Genomic DNA, 20,559 nt, shown 5'->3' with positions numbered 1-20,559 from the left:
TGCAAAATTTAAAAGATTGTGGGCAGAAAATAGTGTTAAAGTATATAGTTTCACATATATGAATATTATAATAAACCATCTACTTTGATTAATCTTAAGCAAAGCTCAAGATGATTTTTGTAGAGATCAGTTGTTCAAAATATTTAGTATTTTAAATTACAAATAATTCACATTTGTATGCTGCATTATAGTTACTATATTAAAGTCAGTGATTAACTTCCTGTTTAGTTTACATATGTCTTCCAACTTATGTATATGACTTTTAGAGACTAGTGTACAATGTTGCATAGAAAACTGGTATGTATGTAACATATTACACATAAAATTTAAATAACATTTAGAAAATGCTTTACAGTTTACAGGTTATTTTTAAGTGCAGCACAATCTAATGAGCCATTTTCTCCCCCTACTCCTCAGGGGAAGTAGACGGTACATTGAATTTGATATCCTGCTGAAGCCGCAGATAATGAGGACTTACCATTGCCTACCACTATTCATCTGGACCTATATGTTTTATACAGTTGATGCTATTCCATTACAAGAAAAAGCTAACAGTGATTTACCAAGCAAAACGATAATGAGTCTGACAAAAGATGATGGTAAAATGCTACGTCGGACCAAGCGTGGCTGGATGTGGAATCAGTTCTTCTTGTTGGAAGAGTACACAGGAACAGATACCCAATATGTGGGCAAGGTAAGAATGTTTGTGTGATAATCTGGAAGCTGAAAGTGGTAGCAATTTATTTTTTTACAGTAACTTTTCACATCACTAATGACTATTCAAAAATACTTGACTAATTATGATCTACAAAAGGTATGATATTGTACAATATTTCAGTAGGGTAGGGGCAGAAATGTGCTTTATTTGATTAGCTAAATGAAGGTCTGTATTGATAGTATGCCTCAAAAGAAAATAAGTTATATGTGGACTCAATTTATTATTAATCAGCTAGATAAGACTTAATCTTATATGTGCATCTAAACAATTAAAAAACTTCCTTTGAAATTTAATTTAAATCATGGATAAGGAATAACTCGGGTATTATAGTTCACAGTACAAAAGAAATTATAATATACCAAAAATCACTAAATTATATTATTATCTATCAATGAATAACTTATAATTAAGAATAGTATGATATGTATGAGAAGTAAATAGACACAGATAATTGTAGGTACTCCTGTTTCTTAATATCAAGGTAAACTGAACTACTCTCTGCTTATAGTCCAGACCAAAGGGTTTGAGGTAGAAGGAGGAAGAAAAGAAAACAAAGAGGAACTTCCTTTAGGAAGATGTAATAGCATTCTTGTGGCAGGATGATGTTGCTCATTATCCTTCTGGAGACTGTTGAAGTTGCTCATTAGCAGCTGGGAGCAAATGACAATGGGGGGTATGTAATTGCCTTGAATTCAGTTTTGAGAAACAGATTCATTACCTTTCTCCCTCTCTTTCATCTGTGTCTCAGATTATGTGACATGATTTTTCTGATGTCCAAAGTTTCCTCTTTATCTATCTCTTTGCCTTAACTATCTCATTTGCACTACTTTATATGCCTGGCGATTCTTGTGTTCACTGTGCATTAGCCCCTATTTGTGGCCACTGATTTCAAGTCATGAGAATAAAACATACTAAACAATTATGTTTTGAATACTAAATGTTATGAATACTAACGTTTCCCATAGATCCTTGTTTATTTCTCTTGATTCTTAGCATGTGATAATAGAAATGATTGTAATGATATGAGTATTGATTGATTCACTGCAACATCAGGCAAATATGTCTAATATTTGTCATCATCATCAGTCTAATATAGATTAGACCTAAGCTATAACAAAAAAGGGCCCGATATCACCAAAGTTATGCCTATTGCTTTTAAACAGGGAATACCTTTATTTACAAATTTTCCAGAACCTTGATCTGACTCTTTCTTTTTTTGTGCATGACAGTATATGTCTTTTCGAATGCAGCCTCCTTTATCAGAAGTCTATTATTTCCACTTCTGTTGAGATCTGTCTCCTCTGGTTTCAAAGGTCAGACTCATTTTGCCCCATACAGTTCACCTGATGGTTCCTTTGTCTCTCCTATTTCTCCTCAGGTTAGTCATCTGGCACCCTCCAGCAACCCGTGTTCAGCATCACTTTTCATTCCACAGTTAATAACCAACATCCTGATATTTCAAGTTCAACTGACAGATATTTTTGTGTCAAAGAATTTGAAATTGCTTTATGTTTCTTTTTCTAAGGCAGTGGAGAAAGGACACATTCCGTTCATGGGGCCTTATATAAAGGGTTTCATCCTGGGAGACTCACAGATAGAGGACACATAAAAAGAGGCACTCACAATCTTACAGCAATCAAGGCCACACTGCAAGCTTTTATTTTTAGCTGTAAACAAAAATGCTTTCTATTTAAGAGTTGAGTATTCATTGATTAATTAACCACCATTGCTGCACTGATATTTTAAAATATACATTGCATTAGGCCTTGGCTGGTTAACTCAATACACCAAGGTTGCAGGTTTGACTCTTGGTCAGGGCATATAATATAATCCACTGATGAATTCATAAATAAGTGTAACGACAGACTGATGTTTCTCTCATTCTCTAAAATCAGTAAATAAAATATACATTATGCTGTAGATATTTTTGTACCATTTTTCTTATTTTTAACAAATTCTGTAATCTGTCAAAGGTAGCTACTAAAAGTGGATATATAGGTTTTATTTTAAATTACTTTTCATTAAATGTTACCAATTATTTTGGGAAAATAACCTCTGTGTTTACCTACAGACAAACTAAGGTGTTCAGTTACCTTTTACAACCAGAACATAGGCCAAAATGGAAAGCCCATATATAATAATCATAACTTTTCTTAAATGAGGAAAATCAAATCAAATCTGTGTCAACTATTTTATATTATCCATGAAAAATAATATGTACATGAAAGACAAATTTCAGTGAAAACATCTATACTACTTTGTAAAAAAAAAATTACTTTCTTTCTTTGGTAATAAGGCCCTGTCTTAGATATGCCATACACCACGTATTTATTTCACCATAAAAGTAAGTTTCCAACTACTTCTTAGCCTTCCTTAAGCCCGTAAGGGTCTACAAATCCTCTCCTAACCTGCTCTCCAGGCTTTTTCCATTATTATTCATTTGTGTATACAGGGACTAGCTAGACTCTAACCCTGATTGGTTGAACACATGAGTTTTGATGAGGATTTAACTGCTTGAGCACCAACACAGATTGTCTTTTTCATTACACCACTCTGGTTGCCCTGGGTAAACACAAACCCTAGTCTTCTTGGATATCTTGACCTGGCAATGTCACATGTGAAGTAAAGACTTACCATATTCACTGTGTACCACCAGCACTGGGCAAGAATAGGTAACTTCTAATGGGAAGAGATTTTCACATTTTTTTCTTAGTTTTACAGAAACTAATAATTCCAGAAAAATAAGATCTACATTAATTTATAGGTTATATAAAATTGTATAAAATCAGAAACGTATATGATCCTTGAATGCAAAACCCAGGGTTTGACTCTGAATTTAGAGGAAACAGTTTTAGAACAAAGAAAATAGTACTAGCAAGGTTTAATACAAGCTATGTGTGCACACTTAGACGCATGCAACTTACAAGGTTCAGTCCTGGTTACACCATTTAATAATTATGCAGAATTTAGAAGTCAATTAAACTTCTCAAACCTCAGATTCTTGTTAGGTTAAATTAAATTGTCATTAAGATTTATTTCAGTCTAAATTTCTGATATATTCTAAGATTGTGGAGAAGGCTGTGATTGTGGAGTGAGGAGGAGGAGGTAGGAGAAGGCTGGAGGAGCTAGTAAAAATGTAATAAAAATGTGACTGTAGATAATCCAAGGAGGTGGGATTGCACATGGCCTGATAAAAGACACATGCATCCCCAGACTAGTCCAATTGGTTAAGTGTAGACCATCACCATAAAAGTCCCCAAATTCCAGGATGAATTGTTTTTACATACAGAATGGTATGTGATTCCCTGCTGAAAACTTCTGTACAAATGCATTATGGGTGGAGTCCAGTTGGGGATGATACATTTGCTTTCATTGTCAGGATGGACTAGAGGAGCAAGAAGATAAACCACAATAATATTTCTATAAGGAAATGCTATAGAATGTTTTTATGTCATTTCAGACATAAAATGAAAACTTGGACGCAATTCAACTCTTTTCGCCGTATGGGTGAGAAAAGTCCGAAGTGTGGGATGAAATTAAGAGCAATTTTTGTTTTTCTCAACAATACCATCTGGAGTTCAGTTGTCACTTCTGACTGAAACTGTCAGATATTTACCAATTCTGTTTTTTGTACCAAGAGAAACCATTGGTATTTACTTAAGAGGATTACAAAGTCATAGCAACTGCCATGTAGCTTCCCTATAATTTTAATAAGTGTATGTGACTGAATTACATAGGCAGACTAGGAACACTACTTGAAATGAATTAAAATGCATTTAACAAGAAGTATAATAAAGGCTTCTACTACTCTGTTAGAACATTTTCATATGCATTTGCTTCTTTGCAATTAGATCTAGTTCCTGAAGAACTCCTAGTTGTTATGGATTAATGATTAATTGATCATATGCCTATTGTTATTAAAAGTAGCAGAATTTAAACGTTTACTTTTAATACCTGGTTATTAAAGCTCATTTATTGCATGAAGAGGTGCCAAAATTACAAGTGTAGTATTTATTCATTTTTAAGGAAAACATTAGGTTATATAAAATAATTTTGAAATAACAACTTAATTGACCATTACATTTTAATTCAAAGCTATGTTTTGAGCACTTACTTTGCTCAAGACAATGGGCGTAGCATCCAGGAACTTTCTATAAATAGTCACCATCTGATTATTATATATCTTTTTACAGAATTGGCCATCAATTTTGTATAGTTTTTATTAAAAAATTACTATTCCATATCTAAAATCATCATTAGTGTAGCCATAAAATCCTAGAATGGAAGGAGATTTTAACATTTATCAAGCTTTTGTTAAAATTCAATAGAATTGGTTTAGACGTTAACTAAAACAATGGAGCATAGATACCAACTCCGAAACAGGGAAGAGTCTGGTTTATATTAAACCGAGTTATCAAACTGTTGAGTAATCAAGCCTTTGCACTTATCTGTATTGACATAAGCACTAAACATTGGTATTTTCCTAAAGCTTACATAAAATAATGTATTTGGATAGACAGGTTTCTCTAGGGCTTCAGAATATGGCAGTTTGATATGTATAGACAAAGAAACAAAATCTCAAATATCCTGCAGGATGTTTGCTAAATTTTTATTGTATTAGAGTGTTTTTCAGAATCAAAATAAATTATGTTTATAAATGTTTTAGAATGTCATTTCTCATGTGCAGTACATATGATTTGAAAGCATCTTATATCCCCAAATTCTCTTTATAGGTTGGTTATTTAAAACTAGGAATACAGGAGATAAATATTAAGCATTAAGACTAGATTCTCAGGACAATGCACAAATGCTTATTTCACATGAGTTATATAAAAAATTTGCTTTTATAACAGAATGCTATCATTTAATTAAGTGCTATATAATGACATCACTGCATAGTATAGTACACTACATAGCCTTTTTACATGAATTTATTTTAATTTTCAAAATATATTATTACACAGTGTTTCTTGAATGATACCCATACCTTGGACAAAATATCTATAGAAAAATAACTCAGAGTTAGTTAAATGTAATTCAAAGTATTCAATACCATTGGACATTTCAGCCTCTGCTTTATGTTACCATAACTATGTAGTCTTAGCAATAGATAGAATGAAATTCCTCCTCCCTTACACTTGACCGATACCTAATTATGTTCACAGACCTTTTGCCAGGAAATATCTAAGCATCCTTTCCATGATTGTCTCTATTCTCCTTGTTTTATGTCTAATAGCAAATGCATCCTGTCACATAAAGCCCATCTTCACTCTCCCCAGCTAGAATTTCTCATCAAAATTATATCACCTATCAAAATCTTAGTCGAGGCCCAATTTTAATTATTCTGGCCTACTATTTTACCACCTAGAATCTGTGACCTTTGAATGTGTGTTGGGTTTTAGTTCTCCAAAGTGTCTGACATTATATATATGCTCAAAATTCACATTCATGTACTCAGACCTTTATTGAGCTTTTACAACCTGGGTCCTGAGAGACTGACGCTATGAAACACAGAAAGGGCAGAGAAAATTTTAAATGAGTGTATTTCCCTTTCCTGGCAGATTTTGTGCCGAATTCAACTCTTTTCCTGTATTTCTGTTATACTTGAGGGTCCTAATTGCAACCAGGCCCCTCCTGTTCTGCTCCCTGCTCTCAAACAGCACATACTTTAGATTCGCTTTTACTCCAGAATAATTTATACGTCTTAACACAGAAAATTTCAAAGAGGTATTAATGATTAAAGGATAAGATTAAACAAATTCTAACTGAATAAGGAAAGGAATTGTAATTACTCTTAGAAACATTTGCATTTAAAATTTTAGTGATTTCCTTTTGCTGGAATATAAATAACTGTTAAACCACTGAAAACTATTACAGTGTGGTAGAAAAATGTTTATTAGTATGATTAGAAATTGTGTGCGATTTTTCCCTGACACTCATTTCAATGCTTTAGTACTGTTTCTGATACTCCAACATTATGTCCTATTTCCAGACTTGGAGAACATCAAATCCACCCTTACATACCCATTAGTGTTAAAAAAAAAAAAGAAAGAAAGGAAGAGAGAAGGAAAGAAAGAAAGAAGGAAAGAAAGGAAGGAAGGAAGACTAAAACAGAAGTAGTGTACCTTCAGGAGAATACGTGGAGAGAGATAGAAAAAATAGATATTTAAGCACAAGCACCATCAAGAATAACATAAAAAGTTCATTTTTCAATTTCTTTCTTTACCTTGGTCATTTTTCTTCATTTTATGCAGTTATCAAGTGAATAGCCAATTATCTTTTATGTTCCTGATTAATTGATGTTTTACTATTATAAAATAGTGGTCTTCAGGTTTGATAATACTACCTGCTTAAACTTTACCTTCTCTGATGCAAATTTACCTGCACCAGTACTTTTATGATTGTGTTTGTGGTATTTATCTTTTCCTATCTTTCTGCTTTCAAGCTTTTTGTGTAATTTTTTAAAACTCAGCTTTGTAAACAGCTAAAATTTGATTTATGTTTTTTCCACTCTGAAAATCTTTAACATTTAATTAAAATATGAAGTCCATTCATATACTCAAATAATGAAATTGATTTTTAAAGATTTTTAATTTTATTTATTTTTAGAGGTGGGGTAAGGGAGGGAGAAAGAGAGGGAGAGAAATATCAATGTGTGGTTGCCTCTTGAGCTCCCCCTATTGGGAACCTGGCCTGCAATCCAGGCACTTGGCCTGAATGAGAATCAAACCAGCTACCTTTAGGTTCCCAGGCCTGCGCTCAATTAACTGAGCCACACAAACCAGGGTGTATAATGTAATTATTGATTAATTTGCATTTAAGCCTACTACTTTCTTGTTTTCATTTATCCCATTCTTTAAACTTTTGTGTTTGCTTTCTAACTTATTTGGGTGAATTCAGGATTTAAAAAAATACCCTAATTCATGCTCTTTATAAATAATCCTTAACTTATTATAATGTAAATTAATGTTATATATTTTAGTATATAGTGAAATAATCTTACAATAGTATAATTTAATTTCCCCTGTGGGGCTTTATTTTTGTCATATACTTTCTTCTGTATATACCATAAAATTCATCACACATTACTAATCTTTATTTTTAATGTATATTAAAAAACTTACAAAAAGAAAATTTATATTAGTTATATTAATATTATATTATAAGGTTATATTTTATATTATTACCATTTCCAGCCAGTGAATTTCACACTTTTGCATAGATCTGAATTTCTGTTGATATCATTTTTCTCAATCTGAAATCTTCTCTTTATATTACTGTAGTGTAAGATCTTTGCTCAGTTTTAACCTTAAGGCTGAGTTCCTTGGAGTCTTACTGTATGAATTATCAGTGTAAAAGTCAGCTACCTGTAACATGTTGAATATATTAAAAGTTTAGAGCTATCTTCTCTCTGGATCCCTCGGTTCCCAGATTTCTTCCTCTCAATTTCTAGTCGTTATGATAGTCCTGAATCTTGATGTCTGAGCACACCCATGCACTCACTTGTGTGCACAAACTCACTTCCCTTCTTTTGTTTCCCAGTTCCATGCTTGGTTCTCTCCTTCCTTGCTCTCTCCCTCCTCTACCCTTCCCTCCATCTCTCCCACTATTTCTTACCTCTCCTCCTAACTATAACTCTTCTCAAGCTTTGTTTTTTGGTTCTCTTTGATCTCTGCTCTTGCTTCTCTCCCCTTCTCTTCTTTCCCCTTCTCCCTTCCTCCCTCCTTCTGAAGTCTGTTCTCTCTCCACAGGCTCCTTCCTCCATAACCCACCCCCCCAAGTCCCACCAAAGATGTCCTAGACACACTCTTTTATGCCATATTTTACCATGTATTCTTATGTTTAGATATGTGTAGATGCACAGCACTTTTAATTGACTACATTATTCAGTAACGTTATATACGGTATAGGTTTTTAGCCTAGGAGCAATAGGCTATACCATCTATCTTAGGTGTGTAGTAAGCTATACCATCTGAGTTTGTGTAAGTGCATGCCGTCATGCTCACACAACCAAATCATCTAACGCTGCACTTTTCAGAACATATGTCCATCATTAAGCTATGCTGACTGTAACATAAACAATGGCTCTGGACAAATAATTTTGAATCTATAGACAAACGTTTTAATGAATATGTGGGTGTTTCTATGCATATATGTTGACAACCTTCCTACTCAAAGATGTGTATGTGTAAGTTAGTGTATGTACATCTTAATCATGGCAAAGAGATTTTACATTTGTATATACCTATGTCAGTAGAACCAAGGCCACAATGTAGAAAATTGGCAGTACCCGGGACTGCACCCCGTCATTCATGACTTTCTAAATTCAATACCCTAGAGGTAACCACTTAGCTGACTTCAATTCTTCATAAGAAGTTTGACAGTCCTTGAATTTAATATGTATGAGTTTAAACGTCATGTCTGATTTTTATCAGTCAACATCATGGGGATGAGTTTATCCATGACACTGTGAATAGGATTAAATTTTTACTGGTGATACAGTTTTCCATTGTATAAATGTACCACAATTATTTATCCTACTATCAGTAGCTGATTGGTCTATTTCTAAATGGAGATTATTATAAAATACTATAAAATTTTATACATTATTATTTTCATATATGAATTTATTTCCTTTGGGCATATTTCAGCAATGGGGTTGCTGCATCATGTAGTGGACATACATTGTTAGTTGATTCTAGCGAAAGGTTTTCAAAAAGATTGTATGAAGTTACTCTACCCAGGAATTTGTGAGAATTCCAGTTACTCCACATACTTACTAATGTTATCTATTGTTATTATATATTTTTAAACATTTCACGTTTTTGGTGATGTGTAGTACTATTTCATTGTACTTTTCATTTGAATGACACTGAAAACTTTAAAGCTAGGCATGTGTTCATTTTATGTTGAACAATTGGAGATCTTAGTTTTGAATTGAATGCATAGTCATTTGCTCAAAATTTTTTTTGTTACCTAAGTTTCTCTTATCATCTCATAAAGCCCTTTATTTATACTAGATAGAAGTCATTTATTAGATAAAGATATGGACATTATTTTCTTCCAATTTCAGGTTACTTTTTTTCATTGCTGTTATAGTGTCTTTTGCTGAACAAAGTCTATTACTTTTAATTCAGTCCAATTTGTTAAACTTTTAAGGTCATTAATTTTGGTGCCTATTTAAGAAACATTTGCTCAGTATTCAGGTAATTTTATGTATCATAGTTAGGCCTATAAGTGAATTTGAATTCATTTATGGACTAGATGTAAGGCAGAGATCAAAGGGTCCTTGGAGATCTGGAGTTGCCCACCAGCACTACTTTAAAAAATCATTTAAGTATCTAATTACAATGTCTATCATTCACATGTTTGTTTATGCATGCATGTATTTCTAGTCATTTTTTGATATTTTGTTAACCTGTTTGCTAATACCAAGCTGCCTTAATTATTGAAGTAATTTTTTAAAATGGTCATTTAAGTTTCCCGACCGTTTCCTCTTCTTTCACTGTGGTTTTCAAGGTCTTTTGCATTTTCATAAAACTTTTAAAATTAGCTGTTCAGTTTTCATTAATTTCAAAAACTATTTCAGGTTTATGAGATTAAAAAGATCTAACTATTTAAGGAAATATGTGATGCTGGATTGAATCATTGGTTTAAGTGGGAAATTACAATAAATACATTATTAGGATAATTGACATATTTGAAAATGGCCTTTATTTTAATGTTAAATGTAATTTTATTGTTAACTTTTTAAATTTTGTAATTTTGCTATATTAGACAGTTTCCTAATTCTAAGGTTATAGAGATGAAATAATCATCTAGAGGTATAAGGTGATAGTACACCTACAAATTGGAGAAATTAATTTTAGAACATATAATCCAGGCAATAATACATAGGACAAATATTAACAGACTTACAGAAGTCTATACAATAATAAAAATATGAACAGGTATATAAAAATTGGCAAATTATTTAAATGGGTATTTCACAGATGATGTCCAAGTCTCTTGCAGAAAGCACAGAAATTATTAAGTCCTCAACTCATTAGTAAATGTAAATTTAAGCCACTCCCATGCAGAGTGACATGAAGTACAAGGGGAAGTGGATGATATGCACATTCTGGGACTCTCACAGATTAGGATTAAGTGACAAATGCTAGAAACATTAAAGGAGACTTAAATAGAGAAATACAACATACTTAGAGATTAGAAGACACAAAATCTAAAGATTAAATATACTCCAATCAATATTTCTGTGTGTTTCTTTAACTTTATTTCAAAATAATTTAAAACTTTGAGAGGGTCACTCAAATTGTGCAAAGTAATTCTGTACATCATTCAGCATTTTTACCAATTACCAGTATTTTATCTGATTTATTTTATCACTTGATTTATAAAGAGTTTATGTTATGGCAGAACTATTTCCATTTGCTTCTTGCTTTTAGGACTTGTCCCTTTTAAATACTATGGGAGACATGCAGTACTTGCAAAGCTGCACTGACCTGGCAAGGATTCAGTCCTCACTTCTGTTCTCTGCTTATCAAATCTCTGTTTAGTTTCTTAGCATTCTTGCTGACGTTATCTATCTTACTTTGAGTTTTATCTTGTTCACATGAAGTTTAGATATCAGCGAAATATTTGGGGATTTTAACAGGGACTTGGAGGATCAAATCTCTGTGGCTCCCTCCTCCTTATGAGTGTGGTCTCCAGTTTCTAGCTACTGCAGCAGACCCAAAGTTTAACCATCTCCACGGCCCAAAACCACTGCTTCTCTCTGCTTGGGCTCTGGTTACATATTGTCCCCAACCCCATGACTAGAAAGTAGCCTCTGTAAGGGGAATGCGCAAGGACCATTCAGGGGTACAGGGTTTCAGTTTGGGGTGATGAAAAAGTCCTAGAGATGGATAATGGTGATAGTTGCACAATGATGTGAATGTAATTAATGCCACTGGATTATACACTAAAAATAGTGAAGATGGTTACTGAGCATTATGTATATTTCAACAAAATTAAAAAAGCTTGTTTGTGATTGTTAGATTGTCAGAAACTTCAGAATTTATTATTATAGATGTTGACTCTTATTAGTGCCTTGCATACAATAGAATCCAACATTTTGTTGCGAAACAAAGAATTCAACTTTCATAGAAAAATAAAGTACTTATTTTAAAAAATTCAACCAATGTGAGGATAAAATAAAGACTAAAATATTCTTTGCATTTTCAAGGATGCTAGGAGGAAAGGAAAAGAGGGAGGGAGGGAGAGAGGGAGGGCCTGTGAGACCAGTGGTCACTGTTCCTTCTTTCCAGTGCGTTCTGATCACCTCCACTCATTCCACCAGTACATCAATGAGAGTAAGAGGGCTGAAGTCAGGGCATTATGTTCTGGCTATCTTTGATGACCTAATCCTTTACTTTACTGTATATATAAGAGTTATGTAAAATTATCACCACATCACTCTTTTGTTTTTAGTGCCTTTCAAAAAATTACCTCTATTACATTGAGATCGTTTACTGTTTGAAAATACAGATACTTCTCCTTCCCTTAGTTCAACCCTTGGTATGTATTAACACTTATTTCAATGTTAGTTTTAATCTAAGTGTTTGAGATAAGACTATGTGAGGTTGTCATCACTATTATAACTACTGCACAGATTAAGCACAGTATAGAGCTAAAGTGAACAGGCATGTAACACATTGAACTTCTGTAGTGGAGTTTTTTGAAAGGAAGAAAATCCATGTATCATGTCTCTTTGCTAATTTATCTGTGTAAGTACAGAAGTCATCATTTTGATCACTAAAGGTGGCTTCTTCTCAACATGAAAACATGATCTTAAAAAATGGTACAAGACAGGAAGAATAAGTTTTAAAATATATTATGTGAGATACGTAAGTAAAATAAGACATATTAAATAACAAACTTTATATTCTTTTTTGTTGATGTTTGATGTACTCTGAAGTATAAAAATACATTATAAAAACTGTTTTGAACTTAAAATTTACACATGCTATTAAAATAGATGATGAGATCACAATACAAACTCAAAGAAAAAAATAATGAAAATATTGATTAAAACATGAACCACAAGGGTGCATTAGGGCAGAGAGACAAACACTAAAATGAGTAAATTTTCCTTTCTTCTTGAAGATTTTATTTATTTATCTTTAGAGAGAGGGGAAGGGAAGGAGAAAGAGACCGAGAGAAACATCAGCATGCGATTGCCTCTCATGCATGCCCTACTGGGGTCCCAGCCCACAACCCAGGCATGTGCCCTGATGGGGAATCGAACCTGCAGCTGTTTGTTTCACAGTCCTGCGCTCAATCCACCGAGCTACACCATCCAGGCTTCAGTGAATTTTCTTGTTGGAATCATTTGATAAATGTTGGTTGTGAAAGAGTTTTGTTTTTTATTTTTTTGTCCTTTCCTCATTAATTAATTTTTTTAAATGTATTTAATTATTTTTCAAGTACAGTTTTCTATTACTCCCATCCAATCCCCCCCCAGCTCCCCCCTCCCTCCCATTTCCACCCTTCTCAGTTGTTGTCCATGTATCCTTTATATATGTTCCTCTAAATCCCTCCCCTATTTCCCCTGAAATTCCCTCCCCTCTCCCCTCTGGTCACTGTCAGAAAGAGTTTTAAATTGATAGATAACATTTTATAATTAAATGTTTGTGATGAATTTAAATTCCATTTTAACTATGAATCAATAGTTAATATGGCCCATACCACTGATATTCAAGTAACCTTTTCAGTAAAAGCACACAAAATAGAATTAATGTCATTGAGATGATTGCAAACTAACGTACAAAAGCAAATGATATATTATTTATGCAATCAGATATCTACACAGGCTGTTCAGGTCTTGGTACCTTAGGTTTTTCAATTTCCTAAGCTCTTAAGGTAAGACATAGTATAGAACTAATACAGAGAACACATCAATAATCCTATTTGAAGGATACACATCACATGAGCATGTATCACTTCAAAGTTGGATTAAAATATGAGCTTACTACTACTACCTCGCTGCAGTTAACAATCCTAAGAGGAGTATAGGCATATGTACACACACACCCCTTTGTTAGCATAATAAGAATAACTCTTTTTTATAAGGAAGTTAAACTTCACAAACAAAGATCTTGAGGCAAATTCTTTTGTCAAAATATTTCAGCCATGCAGTTGATTTTAACAGCATACACACGTATGTCACATAATAATGATTCAGTCTATACTTCCTTCTTCTTGACTTGCAGGTTTATATTTAATGGATTTTGTGCATTGAAAACACAATGAATAATCCTATTTAAAGTTGTTGCTACTGAGGAGTTATTTTTCTAAAGTTGGAATGAAAAAGAAAGAGTGATAATACATTGCTGTAGTTAGCACTCCCTAGAGTATAAATATTGCCTCTCGGAAATGATGTATTCTAGCTATAATCTTTGTTTGCATTCTGTGAGATACAATATGACCAATGAGCATTCTCTCATGTCATTTCACTCCTGGTAATATGTGCTTCATCTTGACCATTTTTATGGTGAATAATTCTGAAATCAGACAGTATACCTTCTCTTTTCTGGTGTTCTGGTCAAGTCTAGAAATAGAGGCTCCAGTGTTAGTTTCGCATAAAGCTGAAAAGAAGCCACGTTTGCATTTATGTCAAAAGGAACTTCATAGAATAAAAGGTAACAAATGTGTAAATTGTGATAAGAATGGCCCCTTCTTGTCAGTAGTATTTCTGAGGTTTTGTTGCTAACATTCTTTTCTCTGCTACAGATCAGAAAATTTTGAGAAAATAATAGTTTAGGTTGATATTCATTTTGAATCTTATGTGACAATTTTGGGACCATTTCTATCATACTTATATGTGACATTTGAATCACTGTAGTATTTGGCAATATTTATAAGAAAGAAATTGTCTTATTTATATAGATACAGGTAAAAAGGTTAAGGTCAAATTTGCCAAGTTAGTTTTTTTTCAAATAAATAAGATATAATCTATATAAATATATGGAAAGAAAGTTCAGGAAAGGCAGAGAAATGAAGATTCTGATTATGAAAGAAACAACTTCAGTTTGCACTCAGGTATTCTATTATTTTTCTTTGCAGTTGTTGCAATGACTTAGTTATTTTCTATGTTTATCTTAAGCTAACAAGCCTGATAAATGTGACTTGAGTTGAACAATTATGCTTGACCATGACTCTCCAAGCAAACCAATAAAGGGAAACTGTTTCCAGAGCACACAGAGCCACATACATCATGTGTGTGTGTAGATGCTGATGTAATAAAGTTGATTTTCTTCACCCATTTCTAAGGTTAATTAACTTGTTAGCAAAATTATAAATACATCTATGAGGCTGAGTCTTTACAGCTAACCAATATGCCTCCTGGTCATTTCTTCAATAAGCTTTTTGCCAAAGTTTAATTGGCTATAAAAAACTGTGATTTAGATTGGTAACAATAAGTTAAACTATACATATAAACAAAAAGATGAGAAAACAACGCCTCTCAAATTATTGGCTCTTTCCTTTGTAAGTGTGTGCCTGCTGCCTGTGATTAGTGTAAACAAACATTCATTGCCGACCCAAGATAGCCTAGCAGAGTACATGGAACTAAATGATACCAATACATAGTTGTAGAGTTTAATTGGGCTGATTGGATACTTTTAAAATTCAAAATTTTGTTTGCCTGATAATTCTGCTTATTCTTTATTTTAGTTATTTTTCCTTTTCTTCATTGCTGACATCAGGAATTCTGGAATTTTATTTTGCTCTGCTTCTGTTGATTTCACTGGTAGGTTGAAAAGGTTGTCAGCATAGTCCAATTAAACTCTACAAGTAGGTGTTGGTGTCACTTAGTTCCAGATCCTATGCCTAGGCATCTCAGGTTTGCAATGAATGTTTGCTTACAGTGAGCACAGGCAGCAGGGACATACATGCAAAGGTAAGAGCTAATTTTTTTCACAACCCACTTAAATAGAATCCCTGCTTTGGCTTTACTGTCATGCTCTAATTTATCACACTGATAATTCAAAAACTTGAAATGATTATCTTTCTAAAAATCATTTTCTGCCTGCTAACATAAGAACAGTTTCTTTATTTTATTCAACATAACAAAAATAACATCAAAGCAATAGTGAAATGCAATTCTTCTCCAGTAAGCATTTTGAAATGAAAAAGTTTAATACTTGTCAAGGGATTTTGAAGTGCATTTTAGTGATGAGTATCCTAAAATAACAAATAAAATAATTAATAGTTGATGTAGCAATTCACCCATTAGAAATTTATCTCATAAATAAATATGAGAAGAAATATATGAAGATGTATGTTTAAGAGTATTCACTATAGCACTCAATGTAGTAACCAACAAAAATAACAAAGGAATCACCCTAAATATTCACTCATTACAAATTGCATAAATATCAATAAATTATTCATTCACAGTGAAAAACAAGTACATGAAACTTTTTAAATGATCTAAGAAGCTATCTGATATAGATTATTTAGTAAAAAAGTACATAGTTTAATTTTAGGAGAACAAAAAGTGTCAAGTAGTAGTTGCATATATATCCATTCTGATATATTAGAGTCTGTTTTAGGTCAGTAAGATGAGGTTGTCATATTCACTTTGCTTTATATACTTGTTTGTACGTGTGTATGTATGTACATATTTCTTTAGTGCTGATCTAATGTCTTTGGAGCAAGCTATGAAGTACTAGCCTGAAATGCTCTGGCTGGGCTCAAATGTCAGCAATGAATAGATGTTGTCACCAAAAACCAGGGAAGACAGAGTTGGCATTCAGTACATTTGTGGTTGGTCATCTTTTCTATATAGAGTTTGAGAGAGTCTAAGGCATGAGTAGCTTATTCAAAATCAACCTGAAAGTAGTTTTGCCATAAGCACTTTAAAGGGGACTGTAGCCAGAAGCTATATCCACTGTTATCCTACAATGAATGTAAATTATCCTGGTACTATTTATGCTCTACACTTTCTTTAAGACAAAGCAAGCCCTATAAGGGGGGGGGAAGCTCTAAAAGGGGGGGGACTCTAAATGCTATAGATTAAAGGTTATATCGTTACCAGAAGTTCTAAGTGATTAATTCTAATGTAATTTAATGGGTCTCACCAACTATTGCTTAGTATTTTTGTGTATCATTATAATTGTATTTACAAATAATAGCAATGAGTAACACTTTTTGTTACTTTTTATATGCTCATGAAATCACTCTGCATATTAACTTGTTCAAAGAGAGTAGATTTTTTATTGTAAAATATGTTGACTGAGTTATCAAGAGGATTCTTTTTATCATAAAATATTATTTTGAAAAAATTGATAAACTTAATTAGAAAGTGAAATCATTATGCCAGAATTTGTTTATTTATTTTAAAATATTTTATTTATTTATTTATCTTTAGAGAAGGAGAGAGGGAGAGAAACATCAATGTATGGTATGAAATCATTATGTCAGAATTTAAACCAACATTAAAAACAAAAAGTTAAGAGGAGAAAGTTTTTGTTGTTGCTGCTCTGTTTGATGGCTCTATCCCGTTGGTGGGTAGGAGAAGAAAAGAAGACAGAAATTTAGGAAATTACTGGTGATGGAAGACTAACTACCTTGGTGAAGAAGAGTCACTAAAAGTCAGTAGGAACACCTTGTGTTTGGTTTCTAATTGGACTGTGTATACTTTCCAGATTATTTTATTTTTAAGTAGCTGATTTTTTTTATGTTAACAAAGTTTGTAAATGCTACTCTCAACCAAAAACCCCAGGGTGGTAATTACATTACTAATTTGAATGATTAATGTGATGTGTAAACTTTTCAGTTATTTTAGACATGGGATATAAGATGTAAGCTTTTTGTGTCTGTGCATGAATTGTCTTGGTTTTTATTCTCATTTTAAAATATATATATATTTATTTATTTTTAGAGAGAGGGGAAGGGTGAGAGAAAGAGAGGGAGAGAGGGAGAGAAATATCAGTGTGAGAGGGAAATGATTTGTTGCCTTTGCTGGGAACCTAACCAGAGACCTTACCTGCAACTCAGGCATGTGTCGTGACTGAGATCGAACTGGTGACCTTTTGCTTTGTGGGAAGACATTCAACTGAGTTATACCAGTCAGGAGTACCCTCATGTTTCATTGATAACTGTACTGAGTATATAATTCATGTTTCACAGTAATTTGAACATAAACATTTAGAGCATTGATCATCACTCCTTTATCATTTAGTGTTCAAGATTGTTGATGAGAAGTCTACTGTTTATAAAATGCACATTCCCCCGCAAGTGAACTGCTGATTTTCCCTTACTAGAAGCACCGAGGTGATTCCCTTTATGTAGTGAAATGTCCTGACAACAAAAGAGAAACAAAATCAAATGAAAGAGATCCATATTTCTATGACTCATTGCTTTATCTCTTTATTTTGCTTTGTTGAAGTATTACTAACATTAAAACCATTTGAAGTGCACCATTCAGTGGAATGTAATATGTTTTTAGTATGCAGCAATCACCTCCATTTCCTAAACATTTCATCACCCCCCCCAAAAAAAAAATTCTATACCTACTAAGCATTCACTCCCTAGTCCCCTAACCTCCAGACCCTGCCAAACACTAATGTGTTTTCAGTCTCTAAGGATTTACCTCTTCCATATATTTTACATAAATAAAATTATAGACTATATTTTATATAAATAAAATTATAGAGTACATTTTATATAAATAAAATTATAGACTACATTTTATTTCTGGCTTCTTTCACTCAGTATAATTTTTTTAGGTTAATCCCTATTGTAGTGTGTATCAGTGCTTCACTTATTTTTATAGTAGAATGATATCCCATTGTACAACTATACCAAATGTTCTTTACTCATTCTCCATTGATGGATATTTGGTTCCATATTTTTCTCTTGTGGATAATGCTATTACAAACATTAATATACAAATATTTATTTTAATACATGCTTTCAGTTCTTTGGGGCATATATGTAGGAGTGGAACTGCTGGATCATGTGATGATTCTATTTGTAACTTACTGAGGTACCATTAACTTATTTTTCATGGTAGATGAACTGTTTTACATTACCACTGGCAATACTAAGGGGTTCCAATTTCACATCCTTGCCTAGATTTGTTAGTTTCCATTTTATTTTCAATACTTTTATGGTTGATGTAGAGTGCCAACTCACTGTGGTTTTGATGAGCATTTCTGAAGTGCACAGGTGGCAAACATAAGGCCTGTGGCCGAATCTGGGCCTCCGCCTTGTTTTATCCGGCCCTCCACCTTGTTTCTACCCTGTGGCACCACGGAGTTCTTTGCCCCTGGTTAAGAAATAGTTACATTTGTCACAGTCCTAAAATTACATTTGGCCCTTTGAAGACAACCACAAGGCTAATGTGGCCCCTGGTGAAAATGAGTTTGACACCCTTGGTCTAGTGACTAATAATGTTGGGCATTGTTTCATGTTTTTGTTGCTGTTTTGTGTATATTCTTGGGAAAATATCTATTCAAGCCATTAAATCATTTTTAATTGTGCTAGTTGCTTTTTGTTGTGAAATTGTAAGAGCTTTTATATATTCTGAGCACTAAATCCTTATGTGCTTTGCAAATATTTTTTCCATTATGTAGGTATTTTTTTAACCTTCCTGGTAGTGTCTTTAATGCACACAGTTTTTTTTGTTGTTTTTCTTATCTAAGACATCTGATTTACCTATGTTTTATTTTTTTGCTTGGGTTTTTGATGTCATATTTAAGAATACACTGCCAAATCCAAGATTATGGAGATTTAGTCTACATTTTCTTCTAACAATTTTATTTTTTTAACTCTTAAGCTTAGGTCTTTGACGTATTTTGAGTTAATTTTTGGCCTGATTTAATTTTTATTCCAATCTTTGTTCCATCATTCTTATTAACATTTTTGCTACATAGATTCTTTCTGTGTTTCTAATCATCCTTCTTTTATACCAGAATATTTTTCCTTGGTGAGCCCAAGTTCGTTGTGAGTACAGTAAGCACACTATGTAGAATTTATTTATAGTAATTTTGTCTTCATTGTAGTGATGCACTATCTTTTCTCTCTCTTTTTTTTTTTGCTTTTTTTTGTTATTCAAGTACAGTTGTCTCCATTTTCCTGCCAGCACATTCCCCCACCCCACCCACCCCCACCTCCCACCCTCAATCCCTACCCCCCCTTTGGCTTTGTCTATGGGTCCTTCATACATGTTCCTTGATGACCCTCTGAGTTCAGTTTTCTAATCTCAGTTGCTTTCTAGTCACCAGTTTTCTTCAAACATACCATGAGCATTTTTTGTTTGTTCACATCTATCACTGCTATCATATCCACTATCCCCTAATTTATAGGTGAACTTCAGTTTGGTGTTTAGGGAAGATCCTTATGGAATGAGAGATTATTTTAGCAAGCATGTGTGGGTACTTGTCAGGCAAAAAAGGCAGTTATCTTTCTGGTAAATAAATTAAAAAATTAGTGTAAGACTTCTGATTTCTTAGAAAGCATACCTCTTATTTCAAATTAAATGTTGGTTAGGGAACAAGGGTGGTGAAAACCAACCAACCAATGATGCCGTTTGATAAGTGGTTCTTTGGTGAACTCCCTCCCTGCTCATGTTTCTCATTTTCACCCTCCATTCCTGTTCACCTCAGAGGTTCATGTACTAAAAAGTAGTAAGACTCCTCTGTTCCTCACTAGAGTGTTTATTTGTTGTAGTTCACTGAAATTTGGGCTCTTCTCTCAAAATCATGTCTTAGTAAATCCCACCCATTTGCTCTTCTCTAGGAATTGGCCAGAATTAACAAATGCATCAGTTCTTATTCTCAACAGTATTTTCAATC

At 33.2% G+C, this 20,559-nt stretch overlaps 1 protein-coding gene across 3 annotated transcripts in view; it reads left to right on the top strand.

Moving 5' to 3' along the window:
* Positions 1 to 466: 466 nt before the first annotated feature.
* Positions 467 to 20,559, top strand: part of CDH9 (cadherin 9) — a 64,902-nt gene continuing 44,809 nt past the window's right edge. For 2 of the 3 annotated variants that reach the window (XM_037062804.1, XM_037062803.1), the window contains exon 1: positions 529 to 694. In XM_037062804.1, coding sequence (XP_036918699.1) covers positions 578 to 694 — 117 coding nt within the window. In that variant the 5' untranslated portion in view covers positions 529 to 577. Of the gene's footprint in view, positions 695 to 20,559 lie in introns of all 3 variants that reach the window. The other variant, XM_037062802.1, reaches the window with a different exon arrangement.

Source organism: Sturnira hondurensis, unplaced genomic scaffold (assembly GCF_014824575.4).
Source record: "Sturnira hondurensis isolate 20B ecotype Veracruz unplaced genomic scaffold, ASM1482457v3 Scaffold0014384, whole genome shotgun sequence".
Classification (NCBI taxonomy): Eukaryota; Metazoa; Chordata; class Mammalia; order Chiroptera; family Phyllostomidae; genus Sturnira; species Sturnira hondurensis.
Note: the sequence above shows the minus strand (reverse complement) of the source record. Positions and strands in the feature narration are given on the sequence as shown.